This window comes from Mytilus californianus, unplaced genomic scaffold (genome assembly GCF_021869535.1).
Source record: "Mytilus californianus isolate M0D057914Y unplaced genomic scaffold, xbMytCali1.0.p SCAF_14, whole genome shotgun sequence".
In the NCBI taxonomy this organism is placed as follows: Eukaryota; Metazoa; Mollusca; class Bivalvia; order Mytilida; family Mytilidae; genus Mytilus; species Mytilus californianus.
The window spans coordinates 36,732,716-36,751,417 of NW_026262626.1; the positions used below are offsets into that span (position 1 = coordinate 36,732,716).

Genomic DNA, 18,702 nt, shown 5'->3' on the forward strand with positions numbered 1-18,702 from the left:
TGGTTAATTTCGAATATATCTATATACATAAGATCGTACTTCAATTTTTTTTATATTATTATTTTTGAATAAATCTAATGCATGTTCTTATTAAGTAAAAAATAATTACATCCATGTGTAATGCGCTGTTACTACAGTGAATTTTCATTTTGATAATAATACAGAAAATATAAATGTGTTATACCAATTCATAACTTGGTATTATTTAACATGAAGAATTGCATTTACACAGAGAAATTAAGCAGCACAGCGAGTGTGAACGAAGAACACGAAAAGACCCTGACAAAAGAAACTAAAATAGTACAACAAGCTGTGGCAGAAGACAAGGTATCTAAAGACCATCGGACTAATGAGAGTACAGAACACGAAACTGATACGCGTTCTCAAGGAAATGATAACGATGACGACGCTTCAAAAGTCAACATAAAACACGAAGGCAACGAAACTGAAGGTAGTTATGATTGTTAGCAAGATTTGAAAATAAGTTATACTGTAAAAGAGATATTATATACTAGTATACATTCATTTCTAGAAGTCCAAATACAGTTCTAAAAAATGCAAATGTCCATATACTAGTAGTTTTTTTTACACGTGCATGCCTTTTTAAATTCTTTTTGAACATTTGTCACATAAAAATGAACCCTTAATTTATGATAAATTCTTTAATTAAAAAACAAACCATTATAGAGGTAAACTTTAAAAAGGATGTTAAATAAATGTGAGAATGGCAATGAGAATATGTCAAAGAGACAACAACCCGACCAAAGAGCAGACAACAGCCGAAGGCCACCAATGGGTGTTCAACGCAGCGAGAAAATCCCGGACCTAGAGGTGGTCTTCAGCTGGTTCCCCTAAATGAAATTGTGTACTAGTTCAGTGAAAATGGACGTCACACCAAACTCCAAAACACACAAATGAACTAAAATTAAAAAACATACAAGACTAACAAAGACCAGAGGCTCCTGACTTGGGACAGGCACAAAAAGACGTCCGAGTCCGATGTCTGAATAGGTAACAAAAGAAGCCAAGCAAAATGACAATGATACATAAATGAACAAAGGACTACTAGCAGTTACTGACATGCCAGCTCCAAACCTCAATGCATTAAACCGATTGAAAGATTATGTCTTCATCATACGGAAATTAAGTACTAGAGTACTATCCCTCCCGTTAGGGGTTTAGTATCATATCATCATAAAATATATGAGAAGAATATAACCCGTATCATGCCAACAACTGGTTTTAGAATAAATGTGTTTATTTCCGATACAAAGACCCTATGAGTGAATCAATATAAATATAGAGCATACTTCATAGAGACGGCAAACTAACGGAAAAAAAACTTATTGACATGAAGTCTTACGATTTTTCACAAGGTTAGAGGCTTGAGTTATATGACTGATTTATATGACATCAAACCGCTTTAGTTTTGTCTGTACATTTTTTCTTTTAAAACTCAAAAATAATAAAAAGAAATAAGCAATTGAATCATCATGAAAATGTAACTGCCCAGAGAACACTCAACATGCATTTTTATTGCCTGTGAATGCTCTCCGTAGAACCAAACATACATACAAGGGTAGAATCGGGTCAACAGGAGAGATTTGCAGCACCACTATCCCAATTTATGAGGAGGATTGCATTTTTAACCCAATAACATTTTCTTATGTATTGTGTTTTGTTAAAAATTATAGTTAATGACAAATTGGATTGAAATAATTTTCACGTATTCACAAACAGAAAATTTATTATATTGTCATCCTCATCCCTACGGTGAGCTCCAATAGAACGGCGATGATGCTCTTATTGGATAGTTACAAATTACTGCAAAAAGTAGCTAGAGCCACAGTTTTTGTAAGTTTAAAATGACATATTTAATTTTGATGACTGAAACAGTTCTTTGTGTCTTTATTTCATTAATTATAAAATGAACATATGCGTTTCAAGTATCCCCAAAAACAACAACGTAGGATAATGTTATAACGCGACATTTGTTAAATGTATTTAAAAAGTCAACCCCTATAATTTACAATCTAGGACAATCGAATAAAGATTTTCCTGAAAACAGTTCAACAGAAAAGATACAAGCAACAACTATTGCCAATTTAGAGAGTGCCTCTTCATCTAATAGTGAAACACACACATCACACAGTGAAAGCAGTGGGAATGCTGAAGAAACCGGGAGTTCATCTGATAGCAGCTCATCTGACAGTGAAGAAAATGATACAATACAACTTAACATTGATAACAGCAGCGAAGGTGAAAAAGAAGATAATGTCAAAGACTTAGGTATGTATAAACATAAGACAGCAATATATTTTGATAAGAAAAACTATTAAAACATTATCATAGTGATGTCAGTTTTGAAAGAAAAAATAAAGATATAAAAAGAATGGTTAAGTAAAAGAAGATATGATACCTTTATATTTTATGACCATGGCACTTATTCATTCATATGACTTCAGTGTTTCTCTTGTTCCTTTGTTTTCCTCTTTTAGTTGATTTGTTTCCCCCGGTTTTAGTTTGTAACCCGAATTTGTTTTCTCTCAATCGATTTATGACCCTGGAACACCGGTATACTATTGTTGCCTTTACAAAACCTCTTATGGTAAAAGGTAAGTTTCAATCATATTAAGCCTTATAAAATCAACTTAAAATACTTTTTGATTTCTGATGTATTCTGGACAAAAACCAAAACCAAAACAACATGATAAGTTATTTCGAGAACAGTGATTTAAATAAATGCATACTACACAACCATATAAGTTTATTCAAGTTATTTTTCTATTTTCTTATATCGTGTTTTCCTTCAATCCGTAAATTGATAGTATATGTACATCTGAGGTAATTGGAGATGCATAGAAATGCTTGACATCATCAATGTTTCGATTTATGAGATTATTACTAGCGTTTCTGATATAATAATTATAATGTTCTAACGGGATACAAACTATGCTATTTTTATTCTCAAAATCTTCTACCGTTATAAAATCATTGTAAATTGCTCATTGTTATGCTTCATGATTAATTCTATGATTTTTCTGCCTGTACAGATCGAAGCTAATGTTTTCACTACGGTAAATAAAGTTGATATTGCTCGGAATTTCCAAAATTAAATGAATGCATTTAAATTCAACATTGCCTTGATATTTTTGGTTTTCGACGTATTCTTTAAATAAAGCCAACAGTAGTATACCGCTGTTCAATAGTCATAATTGGACTTAAACACATGTTGAACAAGTCTGAAACGAGTTCATTTTTATAATGAAAAATCAAAATTGAGGGAGCAGTATTATTAAACATAAAAAATGGATAAAATTCAACAATGCTGTACTTTTCCAACAAAGCTGAACATGTTTAAGCTATATTGTCTTTCCCATTTGACAAGGGCAATTAAAAAAGGAGAATATATGTACTTATATGTCTTATTTTGGATATAAGGACAAAATGGTACTGGCTATTAACGTTTGTCTCCGTTTAGTTCAGAGATTTATATAATGTATAAACGCTTACCTCACTGATTAAGACCTATGCTGAATCTAGTTTTGGGTTTTTATGTTAAATGATCACTATTTCGTACATGTGTATCTGCAATTGTCTTTCATAATATGATATTTGTTAATTTGTTATATATTGATATAGTCACTGGTTGTTCGCATATATATAAGGTAAAAATTACTTTCTCTATTTCTTTCTATGAAACAAAAAGTCTAATAAGACATTCTTTTATTTTCATATAAAATCAAGATAAAGGTGACCCCGATGACGACCAAAAAAAGGAACAGGTTGAATTAAAAGATGATAAGGAGGAGGCAAAACATGAGAGTAGTAACACAGGTAGTAAAAAATATTTGTATTAGTAAAAAAAAGTCGTCTACAATGACTTCGCTATATTCAGTGGTTCTGTCTTTAGTGACTAGAATTTTTCTACATAATGATCAAATAGCGGATGTTATTTACACTATTACACATTAATCTACCCTCAAACAATTTGAACAGTTCTACTCGAGAACGATCCTGAATCCTGACTTTTTTCAGTTATATGACATTACATGATGATAATTCTTGTGAATGAAAGGGAATACTGCTAGGTACATGTATACTACAATGAAACAGCAACCCCATTCTTAGCGTTTTTAATGAAGCAGTAGTTCTTTTTTCGAATAATGTTGAATGGACAGTTGTGATAAATTGTGATATTTGCTTTCCCTTGTGTTCTTTTTTTGCATTGTTTCCATGGTGACCAGGTTTGTAACAGTTTTATGAAAAGTCCAATTTGTTTCAGGCGACATGTAAACTTGCAAGCCTTTTTTGTATACATATTTTGATAAAAAAAAGCACGGTATATAAGACAATTGCTAAAACCCACGTCTTTGCTATAATTTGGGAACGTGAAGTTGGTTTACCATTTCACATATTAATTTTATGATCAACTCATTGGTTCGTATCCAATCAAAGTCCTTGTGGGAGACCAGTTGAATAATTTCAAAGCATCGTAAAATAAAAGTGTAAACATTTAACATAGTATTACATTATAACGACGTGTTAATATCCTGTATATGAATGCTTTTAATGATCAAATCTTAGGAAACTTATATTGCACTTAAACACTGTAAAGTTTTTGTTACAATTCTTTTCGAGTTCAACTATTCTTTGTGTTTTTATTTGTTATTTTGTTATCTGTACTTGTTAAATGAATTCCCTTTTTTTCATTTGTGCTATAATTTGACTCATTTGTTTATAAAAATTACATATTAAATCACCTCGCTGTCAGATAAAGCTTCATCGCAGGAAATATTCAAATATTCGAATTGTTGAATGTTTTCAATTGTACTGTCTTGAAACAACTAATTTCCGAGGAACAAAATTTAGAAAATAACAAGAGCAATATTTATAGACTAATATTCAATGTGTAATACGATAGTATTTTGATGTCAGCCTTTACCATACGCATGATACAAAAGGTTTTCGCTGGCACAATGAATCGATTATTGAGAATTAAGCAAGATTCTTTTATAGTTAAAAACAAGAACATTTATATGTTCAAGTCAAATATTGAAATTTGGAAGCCTGTCAACTATTGTTGGAATTGAGGAAACTGTTTTAAATATTTACAAGAAATTTTTATTCTTAATTGAAAGTGGGTTGCTGGTTTAAAAAGTAGAATCACAAAAATACCGCACGCCGAGGAAAATTCAAAACAGAAAGTGCCTAATCAGATGGCAAAATCAAAAGCTCAAACACATCAAACGAATGAATAACAACTGTCATATTCCTGACTTTGTACATGTATTTTCTTATGTAGAAAATGGTGGATTAAACTTTGGTTTTATAGATAGCTAAACCTCTCACTTGTATGACAGATGCATAAAATTCCATTATATTGACAACGATGTGTGAACAAAACAAACAGATGTAATAGGTAAAAATGTCTAAAATTGGGGCACAGCAGTCAACATTGTGTTACTATCTTAATCACTATAAAAACAAATAAATATGTAACAAAGAAACACAAAAAGGCAAATAGACAGAGCATATAAGTAAAAATGAAAGACAAGAATACAGAATTTACCATAGCACAATAACACAATGACGGGATGAATAAGTACAAAGCCATGTCATATGTACCAAAGAAAAAAAAAAGACATATACTAGAACACAAAGCACATTAGCAAAAATGAAAAACAAGAATACAAAAATTTACCATAGGACAACAACACAATGACAGGATGTATAAGTACAAAGTCACGTCAAATCAAAACGTCACCGAAACATACCAAAGAGTAAAAGGAATATTTTAAGTAAAAGAATACTATAACACGTTATCTAGATGATAACGTCAGTAAAGTTTTTCCACTTGATTATTACATTTGTATTTGTTGAAAAAATCGGTCTTCACTAAATAAGTAAACGTGTGAACATGTAAATATTTCAAAAATTAAATGCATCAGGATAAAACTCTAATTGTTATTTAAGTTATTTTTATAGAATAATGTTTTCTAATCATAGAAAATGACAATGAAGGAAATAACGATGATTTAGAAGTACCACAGGTTACAAAAGCAAATGTAGCACCATCAGAAGAAAACCCAAACCTCGACGAAAAAGAATATTATGGAAGCGAGACAAGCACTGATTCCTCTTCCTCTTCCTCTTCCTCTGACAGTGAAGATGGTAAAATATTACTGTAACAGTTGATATTTTGTTATTTTTCGCAAAATTTATTGATTTTAAATTTAAGTTTCCAAAATAGACTCAGTGTATGTGGATGTATCAGGTAATCAAAAGATCAAAACTGCTATTAAAAACTTAAGGGTTATATAACCAAAATGACAACTAACAAAATACCATTCATTAGGATTCGGCTTATTATTTCTGTATTTATAAACGGACGAAAAAATTATCGAATTCCGTGTTTTTGACCCATAAGGATAAATAAATCTAAAAACCATATACCGTTCCGTAGTCTCTTTATTTCGCTTTTTTAATAGCATTTGAAGGCGCGCTTTTATTTAGAAATCAATGAATGATTGTACCCACAGAATCAAATTCATCATGGGTTCTTATCAAAATGCAATGAATCGAAGATGGGATCATTGATATTTTCTTCCTCAGAAGCAGGGTGAAATCCCCAACAAAAACTTCTGAATCCTATTTGTATATATGACTAAGCTTAAGATTACATGAGCTGTTGTATTTTTTCTCCTATTTATTGTGAAAGCTTGACATACGATACAACCATTTTTATTACTGTTGACGACATTTTTGAAGTTTGCATATGAATTGTGTATGTGTTACATTTTTGGTCCATATATCATACATATCTGTTTATCAAAAGTCTGCTGATCCGGCATATTATATTAGATCTGTGTCCGTTGGTTTATTTACGAATTTGTACAATTAGTCAAATTCAATTACAATAATTTTCAAGAACTTACGAAAACATGTGGAAAATTTCACTTGGACTTGACAATCTGCACTGTTGTTTTGTAGTAAATATTCTACACCATTTTCATTTTTGTTCAGCCCAGTAACTAATCCCATAATAACTTGCTTTTATAAAAATTTGGAACTCATTTTAGATAAAGAAAAGCTATGAATCTATAGATATAATAAGATGTGGTATGAGTGCCAATAAGACAACTCTCCATCCATTTTATAATTTGTAGAAGTAAACAATTATAGGCCAAAGTACGGTCCAAAAAGGACTAGACTAAGTATAAAACAATTCAAACAAGGAAAAAACGGTCTAATCGATATAAAAAACGAGAAACGAGAAACACTTATAAACAACATCAACAAACGACAACTACTGAACAACAGGTTCATGACTCAGGACGAATAAATTTGATAGACAACTATAACCTTGGACAAAATGACATTAAATGAAATAACGTACACAGGTGAATAAAAATAATTTTGTTGTAAGGAATACATGGAGTATGGAAATATATTTTACGCTGTATCACGTAATATTGCATTATTAAGGTCACAGATAAAGACTGTTAACACATTTGTTTTATAGCCGACCATTCGGTTTGCGATTTTTTTATTGTTTGAAGGCCACACGGTTGCCTGTAATTGTTTGCATCCACCTCATTTGAACTTAAGTGGATAGTTGTCTCATTGGAAATCATACCACATCTCCTTATTTTTATATTAACCCAAACTAACATAAATTAAACATGTCATCATTTGCTTAGAAAATCAAGATAAAGATGGCCAGAATGACTTAAAAGGCAAGGACCAAGTACCAGAGAATCAGCAAACAAAGTCAACAGATAATAAAGAGGATGACCCAAATAAGAGAATGGATACAGGTAGTTTAATATATCAATGAAACAATGTAAATACAATATTGATAAAAAAAAAGGAGAGGAGATGTTAAACAATATCAGAAAGACAACTATAACCTGGGACAACATGACGTTAAATAAAATAACGTACACAGGTGAATAAAAATAATTTTGTTGTAAGGAATACATGGAGTATGGAAATATATTTTACGCTGTATCACGTAATATTGCATTATTAAGGTCACAGATAAAGACTGGTAACACATTTTTTTTATAGCCGACCATTCGGTATGCGATTTTTTTTATTGTTTGAAGGCCACACGGTTGCCTGTAATTGTTTGAACTTAAGTGGATAGTTTTCTCATTGGAAATCATACCATATCTCCTTATTTTTATATTAACCCAAACTAACATAAATTAAACATGTCATCATTTGCTTAGAAAATCAAGATAAAGATGGCCAGAATGACTTAAAAGGCAAGGACCAAGTACCAGAAAATCAGCAAACAAAGTCAACAGATAATAAAGAGGATGACCCAAATAAGAGAATGGATACAGGTAGTTTAATATTCTTTATTAATGTATATATATGTCTTCATTATGACCTCATCAATTTAAATGTTTGTCGTCTGTTTAAACCTTAGTTTAGAAGATAGTAAGAAACTAAACAAACTTAATGATCAGCAATACAAGATCAATATTTGTCATGAATTCTATTCTCGTCTACAATGCTAGAGAATGTCCTATGTTGAATATGCTTATAGACCAAGGTGAGCGACACAGGTACTTTATAGCCTCTAGTTTTACTGTCTTGTCTTGACGGCATCAAAAAGTATTCTGTTTCCGGCGTCAGCAGTGACAGTGGCGTCAACAATGTTTTAGTTATTTTTTATTAGGTCAGTGTATGGTGAACTACTGGTATGTTAATGATATGTGGTATGCAGTTGTATAATTATTGCTAAGTTTACACTTATAAGTTTGTGATTAGGTCAGTTAATGGGGGAGCACTAGTGGTAGGTCATGCATTAATATTGGCACATCTCATTCCATGAAGATTATTTTGCCCCGCCTCCATAGTCATGGTATATTTATTTTTAAACTGTTTTTTTTAAATGACGTGTAATAGTTTTTTATTAGGTAAGTTTATGGGGAACCACAAGTGGAAGGTCAATGATATTTGGAATGCAACTGTATTAATATAAGTTTGATTCGATTTGCCCCATTAAATGAAGTGAAGAAGATTTTTTTAAAAGATTAAAAAAATTAACAAATATTTGACTTTAAAGGGCAAGAACTCCTTAAGGGGTTACTTGACAATTTTGGTTATATTTAATTATTTGTAGATGGTACTTTGCTGAACATTAATGCTTTTTACAGTTTATCTCTATCTATCATGTCTATCTTAATAATATTTAAGATTATTACCAAAATCTGCAAAATTACCAATTCAGGGCAGCAACCCAACAATAGGTTGTCTGATTCGTCTGAAAATTTCAGGGCAGATAATTCTTAATCTGATTAACCTTTATATCCCTGTCGTATTTGCTCTAATTGCCTTAGTTTTAAAGATATAAACCAAAAACTGCACTTTACTCCTATGTTCTGTTTTAAGCCATGACGGCCATGTTGGTTGGCAGGCGAGGTCATCGGACACATTTTTCAACAATATACCCTAATACAGTCCACCACACAGCCCTCTATTTTTCGCTATTCAGGAGCGCTCTTTCATCTGGTATTAAATGTCAGATAAGCTAGTATTATCTAAGTACTTGTCACTTTCAATTAAATATATTATTGTTTCAATTTTTATCTGTAAAAAGTTAAACTATGTACAAGATGGTGTAATATGACTCCTAACAATGTAAACACTACCTGACTACAAGTTTTGTCATAGATAGAGATTTCACATTATGAAAAAATTAAGAATGAAATAAGAACAGTAATTAATTATTTTCATGCTTATTAATTGTATTCTTTTACAAACTGATTGTTTATATAACACTGAAATCTTAATCATTGATTTTAGAGTCTGAACGTTATGATTCAAATAGGGTGGGAGGTGGCTGGTTCCTAAGTCAATACAAAATAAGATTGGTGTGGCTTCTCCGCTAAGCACAAATCATGAAGAGTAACCGTAAAGAGTGGTCAGCTCAGAATTGGAATGTTGTTTCTCAAATGACTTAATGATAAAATAACAATTACATTTGTCCTGAAATGTTAATAAGGGGGGTGTGTGTGTGGAGGGGGAGGGGATTCTGCTAGTGAAATTTACTTAAAGAATAAATTGTGAATCCTGATATTTATGGATCTTAATTCATTTGTGTAAAATTTAAATGAATTTTTTTTTTTTAATTTTTCAACTCCCCTTTTTTGTTCTTTATTTTAGTAACTTGAATTGTGTGATACATGTAAACTACAAAATAACTGAAAAGATGAACTTTGAAAATGCCAGTTGTCATACAGATGTGAAACATATGCATGTTTAAATTTAAAAGTTTGTGTATCTTGCTTTTAAAATGTTTTTATTTATTATAACTAGTAGGGTGCCTCGGTGGCCGAGTGGTCTAAGTAGTCCAACTACTCTATCACTAGCCAGTCAACACTGAGGTTGTGAGTTCGAATCCCGATAAATAATGGTTAAATAATCTACCGACTGCCAACTCAAAATGTGCCTTACACATGCATTTGCAATAATTTAAAGTGGAACGCAATGCATTCGTAAGATTTATCATACATTATTAAGATCACAGACAAGGATTTGAAACAAGTTGTTTCTTGAACTAACATAAAATCAAGCATGTTGTAAATTTCTTAGATAATCAGAATAAAGATAGCCAAAGTGAATTAACAGCCAATGACCAGGTGACTGGGGATGGAGAAAGAAAATTAACAGATGATAAAGAGGATAAGTCAATTGAGAGAAGACACACAGGTAATTAAAGATTCTTATTGAATATTTATATTTCTTTTTTCTGTAATGACTTCATCAATGCATAAAGTTGTCGTTTGTTTAAACCCTATTGTTGTGGTCAATACTATTATTAGTTGAAAGCTGTTTTGAAGCTCCTGATATATTAATTTTAAACTTTTTTTAAATTACACGTACGTGTTATAGTGCTCTTTTATTTGTCTTTGTAAATTTTTAACCTTTACTCTTTAGTCCATTTTTGATAACATTTGGCGTGGCTCGGTACTTATGAGTCTCAACAAAGTGTTGTTGTGCTGTTGAAATGTTTTGTATGCTGGTCTTTCATTCATGTTTTATGTGGTTTTTATGTATACCATTTTGTTTTCTTAGTTTGTTTTCATAATGGTTTATTATAGCACAATATTGACTGGTGTACTCCTATTTTTGACATTTTTACCTATTACGTCTGTATGTTCTGTAAATATAATTGAATTTTATGCGACTATCAGACAATTTAGAAGTTTAGCTAGCTATAAAACAATGTTTAATCCACAACTTTCTACACGAGGAAATGTCTGTACCAAGTCAGGAATATGAAAGTTGTTTTCAATTGTTTGATGTGTTTGATCTTTTGGATTTTATACGACCGCAAAAAATTTTTGCGGTCGTATATTGGTATGACGTTGGCGTCGTCGTCGTCCGGCGTCGTCGTCGTCGTCGTCCGAAGACACATTGGTTTTCGCACTCTAACTTTAGTTTAAGTGAATGGATCTCTTTGAAATTTTACCATAAGGTTCCATACCACAAAAGGAAGGTGGGAATACATTTTGGGGGTTATGGTACCAACAGTTAAGGAATTAGGGGCCAAAAAGGGGCCAAAAATAAGCATTTTCTAGTTTCCAGACAATAACTCTGGAACGGTGTATGGATCTCTCTGAAATTATACTACAAGTTTCCATACCACAAAGGGATGGTTGGGATTTGCTTTGGGGGGTTATGGCTCAAACCGTTTAGGAATTAGGGGCAACAAAGGGGGAAAAACAAGGTTGTCCTGGTTAATGGACAAATACTATAGTACAAAACATAATTTAAAGCAGTGTAAGGGAGATAAATCAAATACATCATTGAAATTATCTCCCTTACACTGCTTTTAAATTATGTATAAAGTAATGGTTAATGAACAATTAAGATAATTTAAAACAGTGTAAGGGAGGTAATCCAAATACAACGTTTTGGTTACTTCCCTTACACTGCTTTTAAATTATGTTTAAAGAAATGCATATTTATAAAGGAAGACCAGTTAAATTTATGCAAATGTTGCATCTTTTTTTTTTACAAAAAAATCCATATGAAAGATTTGACACTATATTTTAAATTGTATTATAAAATAGATTAAGTTAGCACTATGGTAAATTTAAATGGGTAATTATGGTTGCAAACTCCATTGGAAATTTGAATTGAGATTATGACCATATCTTGAGGGAAAGAATTTTTTTGGGGAAAAAAAGGGGGGGGGGTAAAAAGAAATTGTGGGGGGTCAATTTTTTCTCATTTCAGATTTCAGAAATTAAAAAGAATTATTCTTCAAATATTTTTTTTTTTTTCAAATTTCAAATATTGAAAAATTTCAAGAAGTAATCTTTAATTGCACAGTATGGCGCATTAGATTTGTAAAATCTTTGACCACATTTATTTATTTGTTATGCCGAATCTAACCGTGTATTTAGATTTTTAATTTTGGGTCCAGTTTTCAAATTAGTCTACATTAAGGTCCAAAGGGTCCAAAATTAAACTTTGTTTGATTTTAACAAAAATTGAATATATGGGGTTCTTTGATATGCTGAATCTAACCATGTATTTAGATTTTTTTTTGTGGATCCCGCTATCAAATTGGTTCATATTGAGGTCAAAAGGGTCCAAAATTAAACTTCGTTTGATTTCATAAAAAATTGAATTATTGGAGTTCTTTGATATGCCAAATCTAACCATGTATTTAGATTTTTAATTTTGGGTCCTGGTTTTTAAATTGGTCTACATTAAGGTCCAAAGGGTCCAAAATTAAACTTAGTTTGATTTTAACAAAAATTGGATTCTTGGGGTTCTTTGATATGCTGAATCTAAACATGTGTTTAGATTTTTGATTATGGGCCCAGTTTTCAAGTTGGTCCAAGTTGGGGTCCAAAATTAAACTTTGTTTGATTTCAACAAAAATTGAATATATGGGGTTCTTTGATATGCTGAATCTAAACATGTATTTAGATTTTAGATTTTTGGCCCAGTTTTCAAGTTGGTCCAAATTGGGGTCCAAAATTAAACTTCGTTTGATTTCAACAAAAATTGAATATATGGGGTTCTTTGATATGCTGAATCTAACCATGTATTTAGATTTTTTATTTGTGGACCCGCTATCAAATTGGTTCATATTGAGGTCAAAAGGGTCCAAAATTAAACTTTGTTTGATTTCATCAAAAATTGAATTATTGGGGTTCTTTGATATGCCAAATCTAACCGTGTTTTTAGATTTTTAATTTTGAGTCCCGTTTTTTAAATTGGTTCACATTAAGGTCCAAAGGGTCCAAAATTAAACTTAGTTTGATTTTAACAAAAATTGAATTCTTGGGGTTCTTAGATATGCTTAATCTAAACATGTGTTTAGGTTTTTGATTATGGGCCCAGTTTTCAAGTTGGTCCAAGTTGGGGTCCAAAATTAAACTTTTTTTGATTTCAACAAAAAATGAATATAAGGGGTTCTTTGATATGCTGAATCTAACCATGTATTTAGATTTTTTATTTGTGGGCCCCGCTATCAAATTGGTTCATATTGAGGTCAAAAGGGTCCAAAATTAAACTTTGTTTGATTTCATCAAAAATTGAATTATTGGGGTTCTTTGATATTCCAAATCTAACCGTGTATTTAGATTTTTAATTTTGGGTCCCGTTTTTTAAATTGGTCTACATTAAGGTCCAAAGGGTCCAAAATTAAACTTAGTTTGATTTTATCAAAAATTGAATTCTTGGGGTTCTTTGATATGCTGAATCTAAACATGTGTTTAGATTTTTGATTATGGGCCCAGTTTTCAAATTGTCAAAGTTGGGGTCCAAAATTAAACTTTGTTTGATTTCAACAAAAATTGAATATATGGGGTTCTTTGATATGCTGAATCTAACCATGTATTTTGATTTTGGACATTGGACCATAATAGGTAAATTAAAAAAATTCAAGTTCTTAGACCACATTCTTTCTATGTCAGAAACCTATGCTGTGTCAAATATTTAATCACAATCCAAATTCAGAGCTGTATCAAGCTTGAATGTTGTGTCCATACTTGCCCCAACTGTTCAGGGTTCGACCTCTGCGGTCGTATCAAGCTGCGCCCAGCGAAGCATTTTATTCCATTTGATAAGGGACCGTCCGATTTGAATTTTCCTAGGAGATCGGTACTTTCGTTATTCTACTTTTGGCTCCCACACATGTTTAATGACCTAAAAACGTCTGTTAGTTCTTGGTGTGAATACGTGTTCGGCTTCATTACTTTTGGTCTAGAAGTTGCAAAAACGTATGCCATGTAAAGAAAACTTTGTGTGGTGTATTTGAGTGCCTAAAATCTCTCGGAGCACACTCCGGTAGAATCCTTGTGATTTTATTCAACCAAATTGTTGAAGGATTTAAAAATTTATCGATAATATCTACACAGTATCTGGTGTTTTGGAAGTAGCATGAAGTAAATAGTACATTTTGAAAATGTTCAGTTTAAAAAAAGAATGTTTGTTAAGACTAAATTTACAAATTCCTAAGACCTTTTTACTCACGTATTTGATTTGATGACCCATAATCGTTATAACATTTCCGTGTTTTCACAAAAAAAACATTTTAGATCATGTTTGAATAACTTTCCAGAATTTCGTTGTAACTTAGATCAATATCATACATTTACTTATAGTGCTATCAAGTTACTATCTTGCTTGTTTTTCGTATACTTGAATTCAGTGTCATCTTTTGTTTTTACTATAAAAAACCTTATTTTATCGTTTTCGTTATTGTTACCGTGAAATTCACATATTTTACAATTTTTCATTTAATACAATGAAAATGAAGGATCAACATTGGTTAGATGTATTCAAGCCACTATTGTTGTCTTAAATATGATGGTAGCACCCTGAACACATGACCACTGTTTGCCAACAAATAACCTGTGCGTTTGTCAATCAATGTGTACCCCCAAATCATTGTTTTTAACCGTAAGATATTATATTCATTGAAATAACTGTCTACAATAATAAAATATTGAATTAAAAAAAACCACTTTGAGATTTTTATACCCAAGTAGGAGATGATTTATGTCGCATTGAGTATAAGTGTTCTTTTTCTAAACACTCTTCAATGTCGTATTTGATTTTGATATTATAACTGTTTTGCATCGAGACCCACTAATGAGACTTTTTAATGCAAACCCGCGTCTTGCGTACCAAATTATAAACCTGGTATCGCTGATGAGTTTCCACTATAATACCAAATTTTTCAATAAGCAAAATGACATTAATAAATGATATAAAACAACCATCGAACAATTTCAATTGCTACATGCGAAGTGATTTAAAGAAAGAATATTAATTAAAAAAAAAGAAAAGAAAAAAGCGAAATCGAAAAAAACATTTCTTATTGTAAAATGTATTCATTGTAAGGGTGTGGATATATGCTAATATCCGTCTATCTCAAACTACTGTTTCTGTTACTCATTTAAACTGTTGAGCTATTTTATTGACAGGCGATCAGTCAAAGAATGAAATTGATACAACTGACCCTGGTCCGACACAAAATGTTAATCTTGATAACATTCAGACCGGTGAAACTGAATGTAATAATCCACCGAAAACTACAAAAAGTTCTTCTATTAGTGATTTATCTGATATCGAAAATCCTGAAGGTGACAAGATACATTTAAAAATTGATGTCGACGTTTCTGCAAACTCTAGTAGTACCAGTCAAGAACATCTAGGTATGTACTGTAATCTAAATTTGGAACCACTAGAATCCGCAAATACAACTGCAAATTGCATATCAATAACTTACTACAATTGGTAATGGACTAAAGCAAAACAATAATTTTCCACTCTTTAAAAGGTCAATTACAATCTTCTAATTAAATCTATTTAAAAATTGACCGGTGATAATATAAACGTAGCACAAATACGTCGCTTTTTGTGACGTTGATCCATTCATGTGAATTGCAGTTTTTGCTTCATTTTTGGTGTCCTGGTGTGCTGTCGTAAATGTCCGTTGTTATTCTGTGGTTAACATGTTGTGATGTACTATTTTATTATTTATTTCTGTATTTCTCTATGCTGACTGTTCTTGCGTTTGTTTGTACTGTACAACTGTCACGTAGTCATTTGATCGATATTTTTAACATTTTAAGATGTCCTGTACCAAGTCAGGATTATGGCAGTTGTTATCAAATAGTCCGTAATGTAATGTGGCATTTGTTTTTATTGCAGTTCAGTGTTTATGTTGTTCCAATGTATAGTTGATGTGTTGTCCTCTGTTTTAGTTTTTTTACCCAGATTTGTTTTCGCTTAATCGACTATTGAAAAGCGGTAAACTACTGTTGGCTTTATTAGGGCCCCGCCGAATGGCGGACGCCCTATAGTGATCAGTCTGTCCGTCCGTCCGTCTGTCCGTCTGTCCGTCTGTCCGTCTGTCCGTCCGTCCGTCCGTCCTTAACAAATTGTGTCCGCTCTATATCTAGAGAACCGTTATGATTTCAAAGTTTATACTTGACATGTATATTAACCAACACCAGAGGGTATGTCATAATGTATGTTTAACTTCCTAGGTCAAAGGTCAAGGTCAAAAACTTTGGTTTTAGTTGACAACCCCATGTCCTATGGTAAAGATCGTGTCCGCTCTATATCTTGAGAACCGTTATGATTTCAAAGTTTATACTTGATATGTATATAAACCAACACCAGAGGGTGTGTCATAATGTATGTTCAACTTCCTAGGTCAAAGGTCAAGGTCAAAAACTTTGGTTTTAGTTGACAACCCCATGTCCTATGGTAAAGATCGTGTCCGCTCTATATCTTGAGAACCGTTATGATTTCAAAGTTTATACTTGATATGTATATAAACCAACACCAGAGGGTGTGTCATAATTTATGTACAACTTTTTAGTTCAAAGGTCAAGGTCAAAAACTTTGGTTTCAGTTGACAACCCCATGTCTAATGATAAAGATACAAATTTTTTACCACACATTATTCACAGCGGGGCCCACAGAGATGGCTCCCATCTCAATGATATCTAGTTTAGACAAAAAAAACGTTACCATGAAACATGTTCCACATTGTGGTTTTTCGTTTATCTATTTTTTAAAAACGTTTTGTAATACTGCGATGTTTAATTAAAGTCCCAATCCGAAAGAAACTATTGTTTATTGAAAGTTGTGTATCAAAATGCACGTATACTGTGTTATGCATTTTCAGATTTTAACCTATAACTCATAATCATTATATCTGTCCAAAGCCTTGGATCTTGTCAGTTTCTGTGACAGTAATTAGGTTTTTTTTTATACTAGTGAATATCTATTTTTAAATCTTGGTATACATTGATCTAATACAGAATTGGCATCATCACTTGATTTTTTTTGTCAATTTCAGTTTAAAACAGAACATTATAGTACTGTTTCCGCTACTAAAATTATATACTCGTTATCGTTGTTTCATAATACAACATATAAAAATGACTAGGATAGAGAAGAAACCAATCCGAATGCCGTCGTCCGTCATTGTCGTCCATCTTGTTTGAAAAAATGTGTCCAACTTATCAATAAACATGACCTCCAGGGCTAAAATAAAACATATGGGTTAAATGCAGTTATTGGCTTATATCTCTGAAACTAGAGTAAATCTGACAAGTGTACACATGTACATCAGGTTTAGATCTATCTTCCCTGAAATTTTCAGACGAATTAGACAACCTATTGTTTGGTTGCTGTCCCTGAATTAGTAATTTTAAGGAAATTTTTCAGATTTTGGTCACTATTCAAGATCTACAAATAAGTCAAACACGAACAAAATTGTCAATTTATTCCTTTTAAGGAATTATTGCCATTATAGTTTTGGACATGTAATCGTTTACAAAATTTTCTCCTCTGAAACTACATTGACAAATTCAACCAAACTTGGCCACATTCATAATAAGGATATCTAGTTGATAAATCTATCCGATGACCCTGTCTACCAACAAAAATGGCCACTGTAGCTAAAACTAGAACATAGGGGTAAACTGCATTTTGTGTCTATTATCTTGAAATCTGCTATGAGGAGGGCAAAATCTAACAGGGGCAAACATGTTCAGAATGTTGAGATCTACCTACTCACTCATTCTCAGGAAATCGGGTCAAATACGTGATTTTTTGTCCCTGTGGATATTTGAAGCCTTATCTGCTTTGAAATGTCGAAAAAAGTATGTTTTTGAAAATCCAGGAAGATATATATCTAAAACTAACACAAATGCTACGTAGATAAACCCATCGTAGATACCAGGATGAAATTTTGTATTTACGCCAGACGCGCGTTTTGTTTACTAAAGACTCATCAGTGACGCTCGAATCAAAAAAAGTTAAAGGCCAAATAAAGTACGAAGTTGAAGTGCATTGAGGAACAAAAATTCCTAAAAGTTTTGCCAAATACAGCTAAGGTAATCTATTCCTGAGGTAGAAAAGCCCTTAGTATTTCAAAAATTCAAAGTTTTGTAGAAGAATATCAAAATTACCCCAGTCTTACACTAAAACGTATTATTTTGAGTAAAACTAATGTCCCTGATGGTATAGATATTTTTTCTGTTGAGTGACCGACTTAAAAAGCTTGAAAAACATGTACTTATGTTGCCTTTCCCGATCTATCACCATTTAGCCAATTCATATTTATGCCATTTTAAGTAGTTTGTCATAAAATAAAACCAACACAGTTTTGAGAATATATGTCACCATTTCTTTGAC

General features: G+C 31.9%; 1 protein-coding gene across 10 annotated transcripts in view; it reads left to right on the top strand.

Moving 5' to 3' along the window:
- Positions 1-18,702, top strand: part of LOC127724635 (E3 ubiquitin-protein ligase rnf213-alpha-like) — a 1,011,139-nt gene that overhangs the window by 806,671 nt on the left and 185,766 nt on the right. For 3 of the 10 annotated variants that reach the window (XM_052231639.1, XM_052231640.1, XM_052231638.1), the window contains exons 2-6: positions 6,143-6,174; positions 7,704-7,820; positions 8,238-8,354; positions 10,612-10,728; positions 15,471-15,701. In XM_052231639.1, coding sequence (XP_052087599.1) covers positions 7,811-7,820; positions 8,238-8,354; positions 10,612-10,728; positions 15,471-15,701 — 475 coding nt within the window. In that variant the 5' untranslated portion in view covers positions 6,143-6,174; positions 7,704-7,810. Of the gene's footprint in view, positions 1-232; positions 452-2,037; positions 2,290-3,747; positions 3,838-6,009; positions 6,175-7,703; positions 7,821-8,237; positions 8,355-10,611; positions 10,729-15,470; positions 15,702-18,702 lie in introns of all 10 variants that reach the window. The other 7 variants (XM_052231642.1, XM_052231643.1, XM_052231641.1 and 4 more) reach the window with 4 other exon arrangements.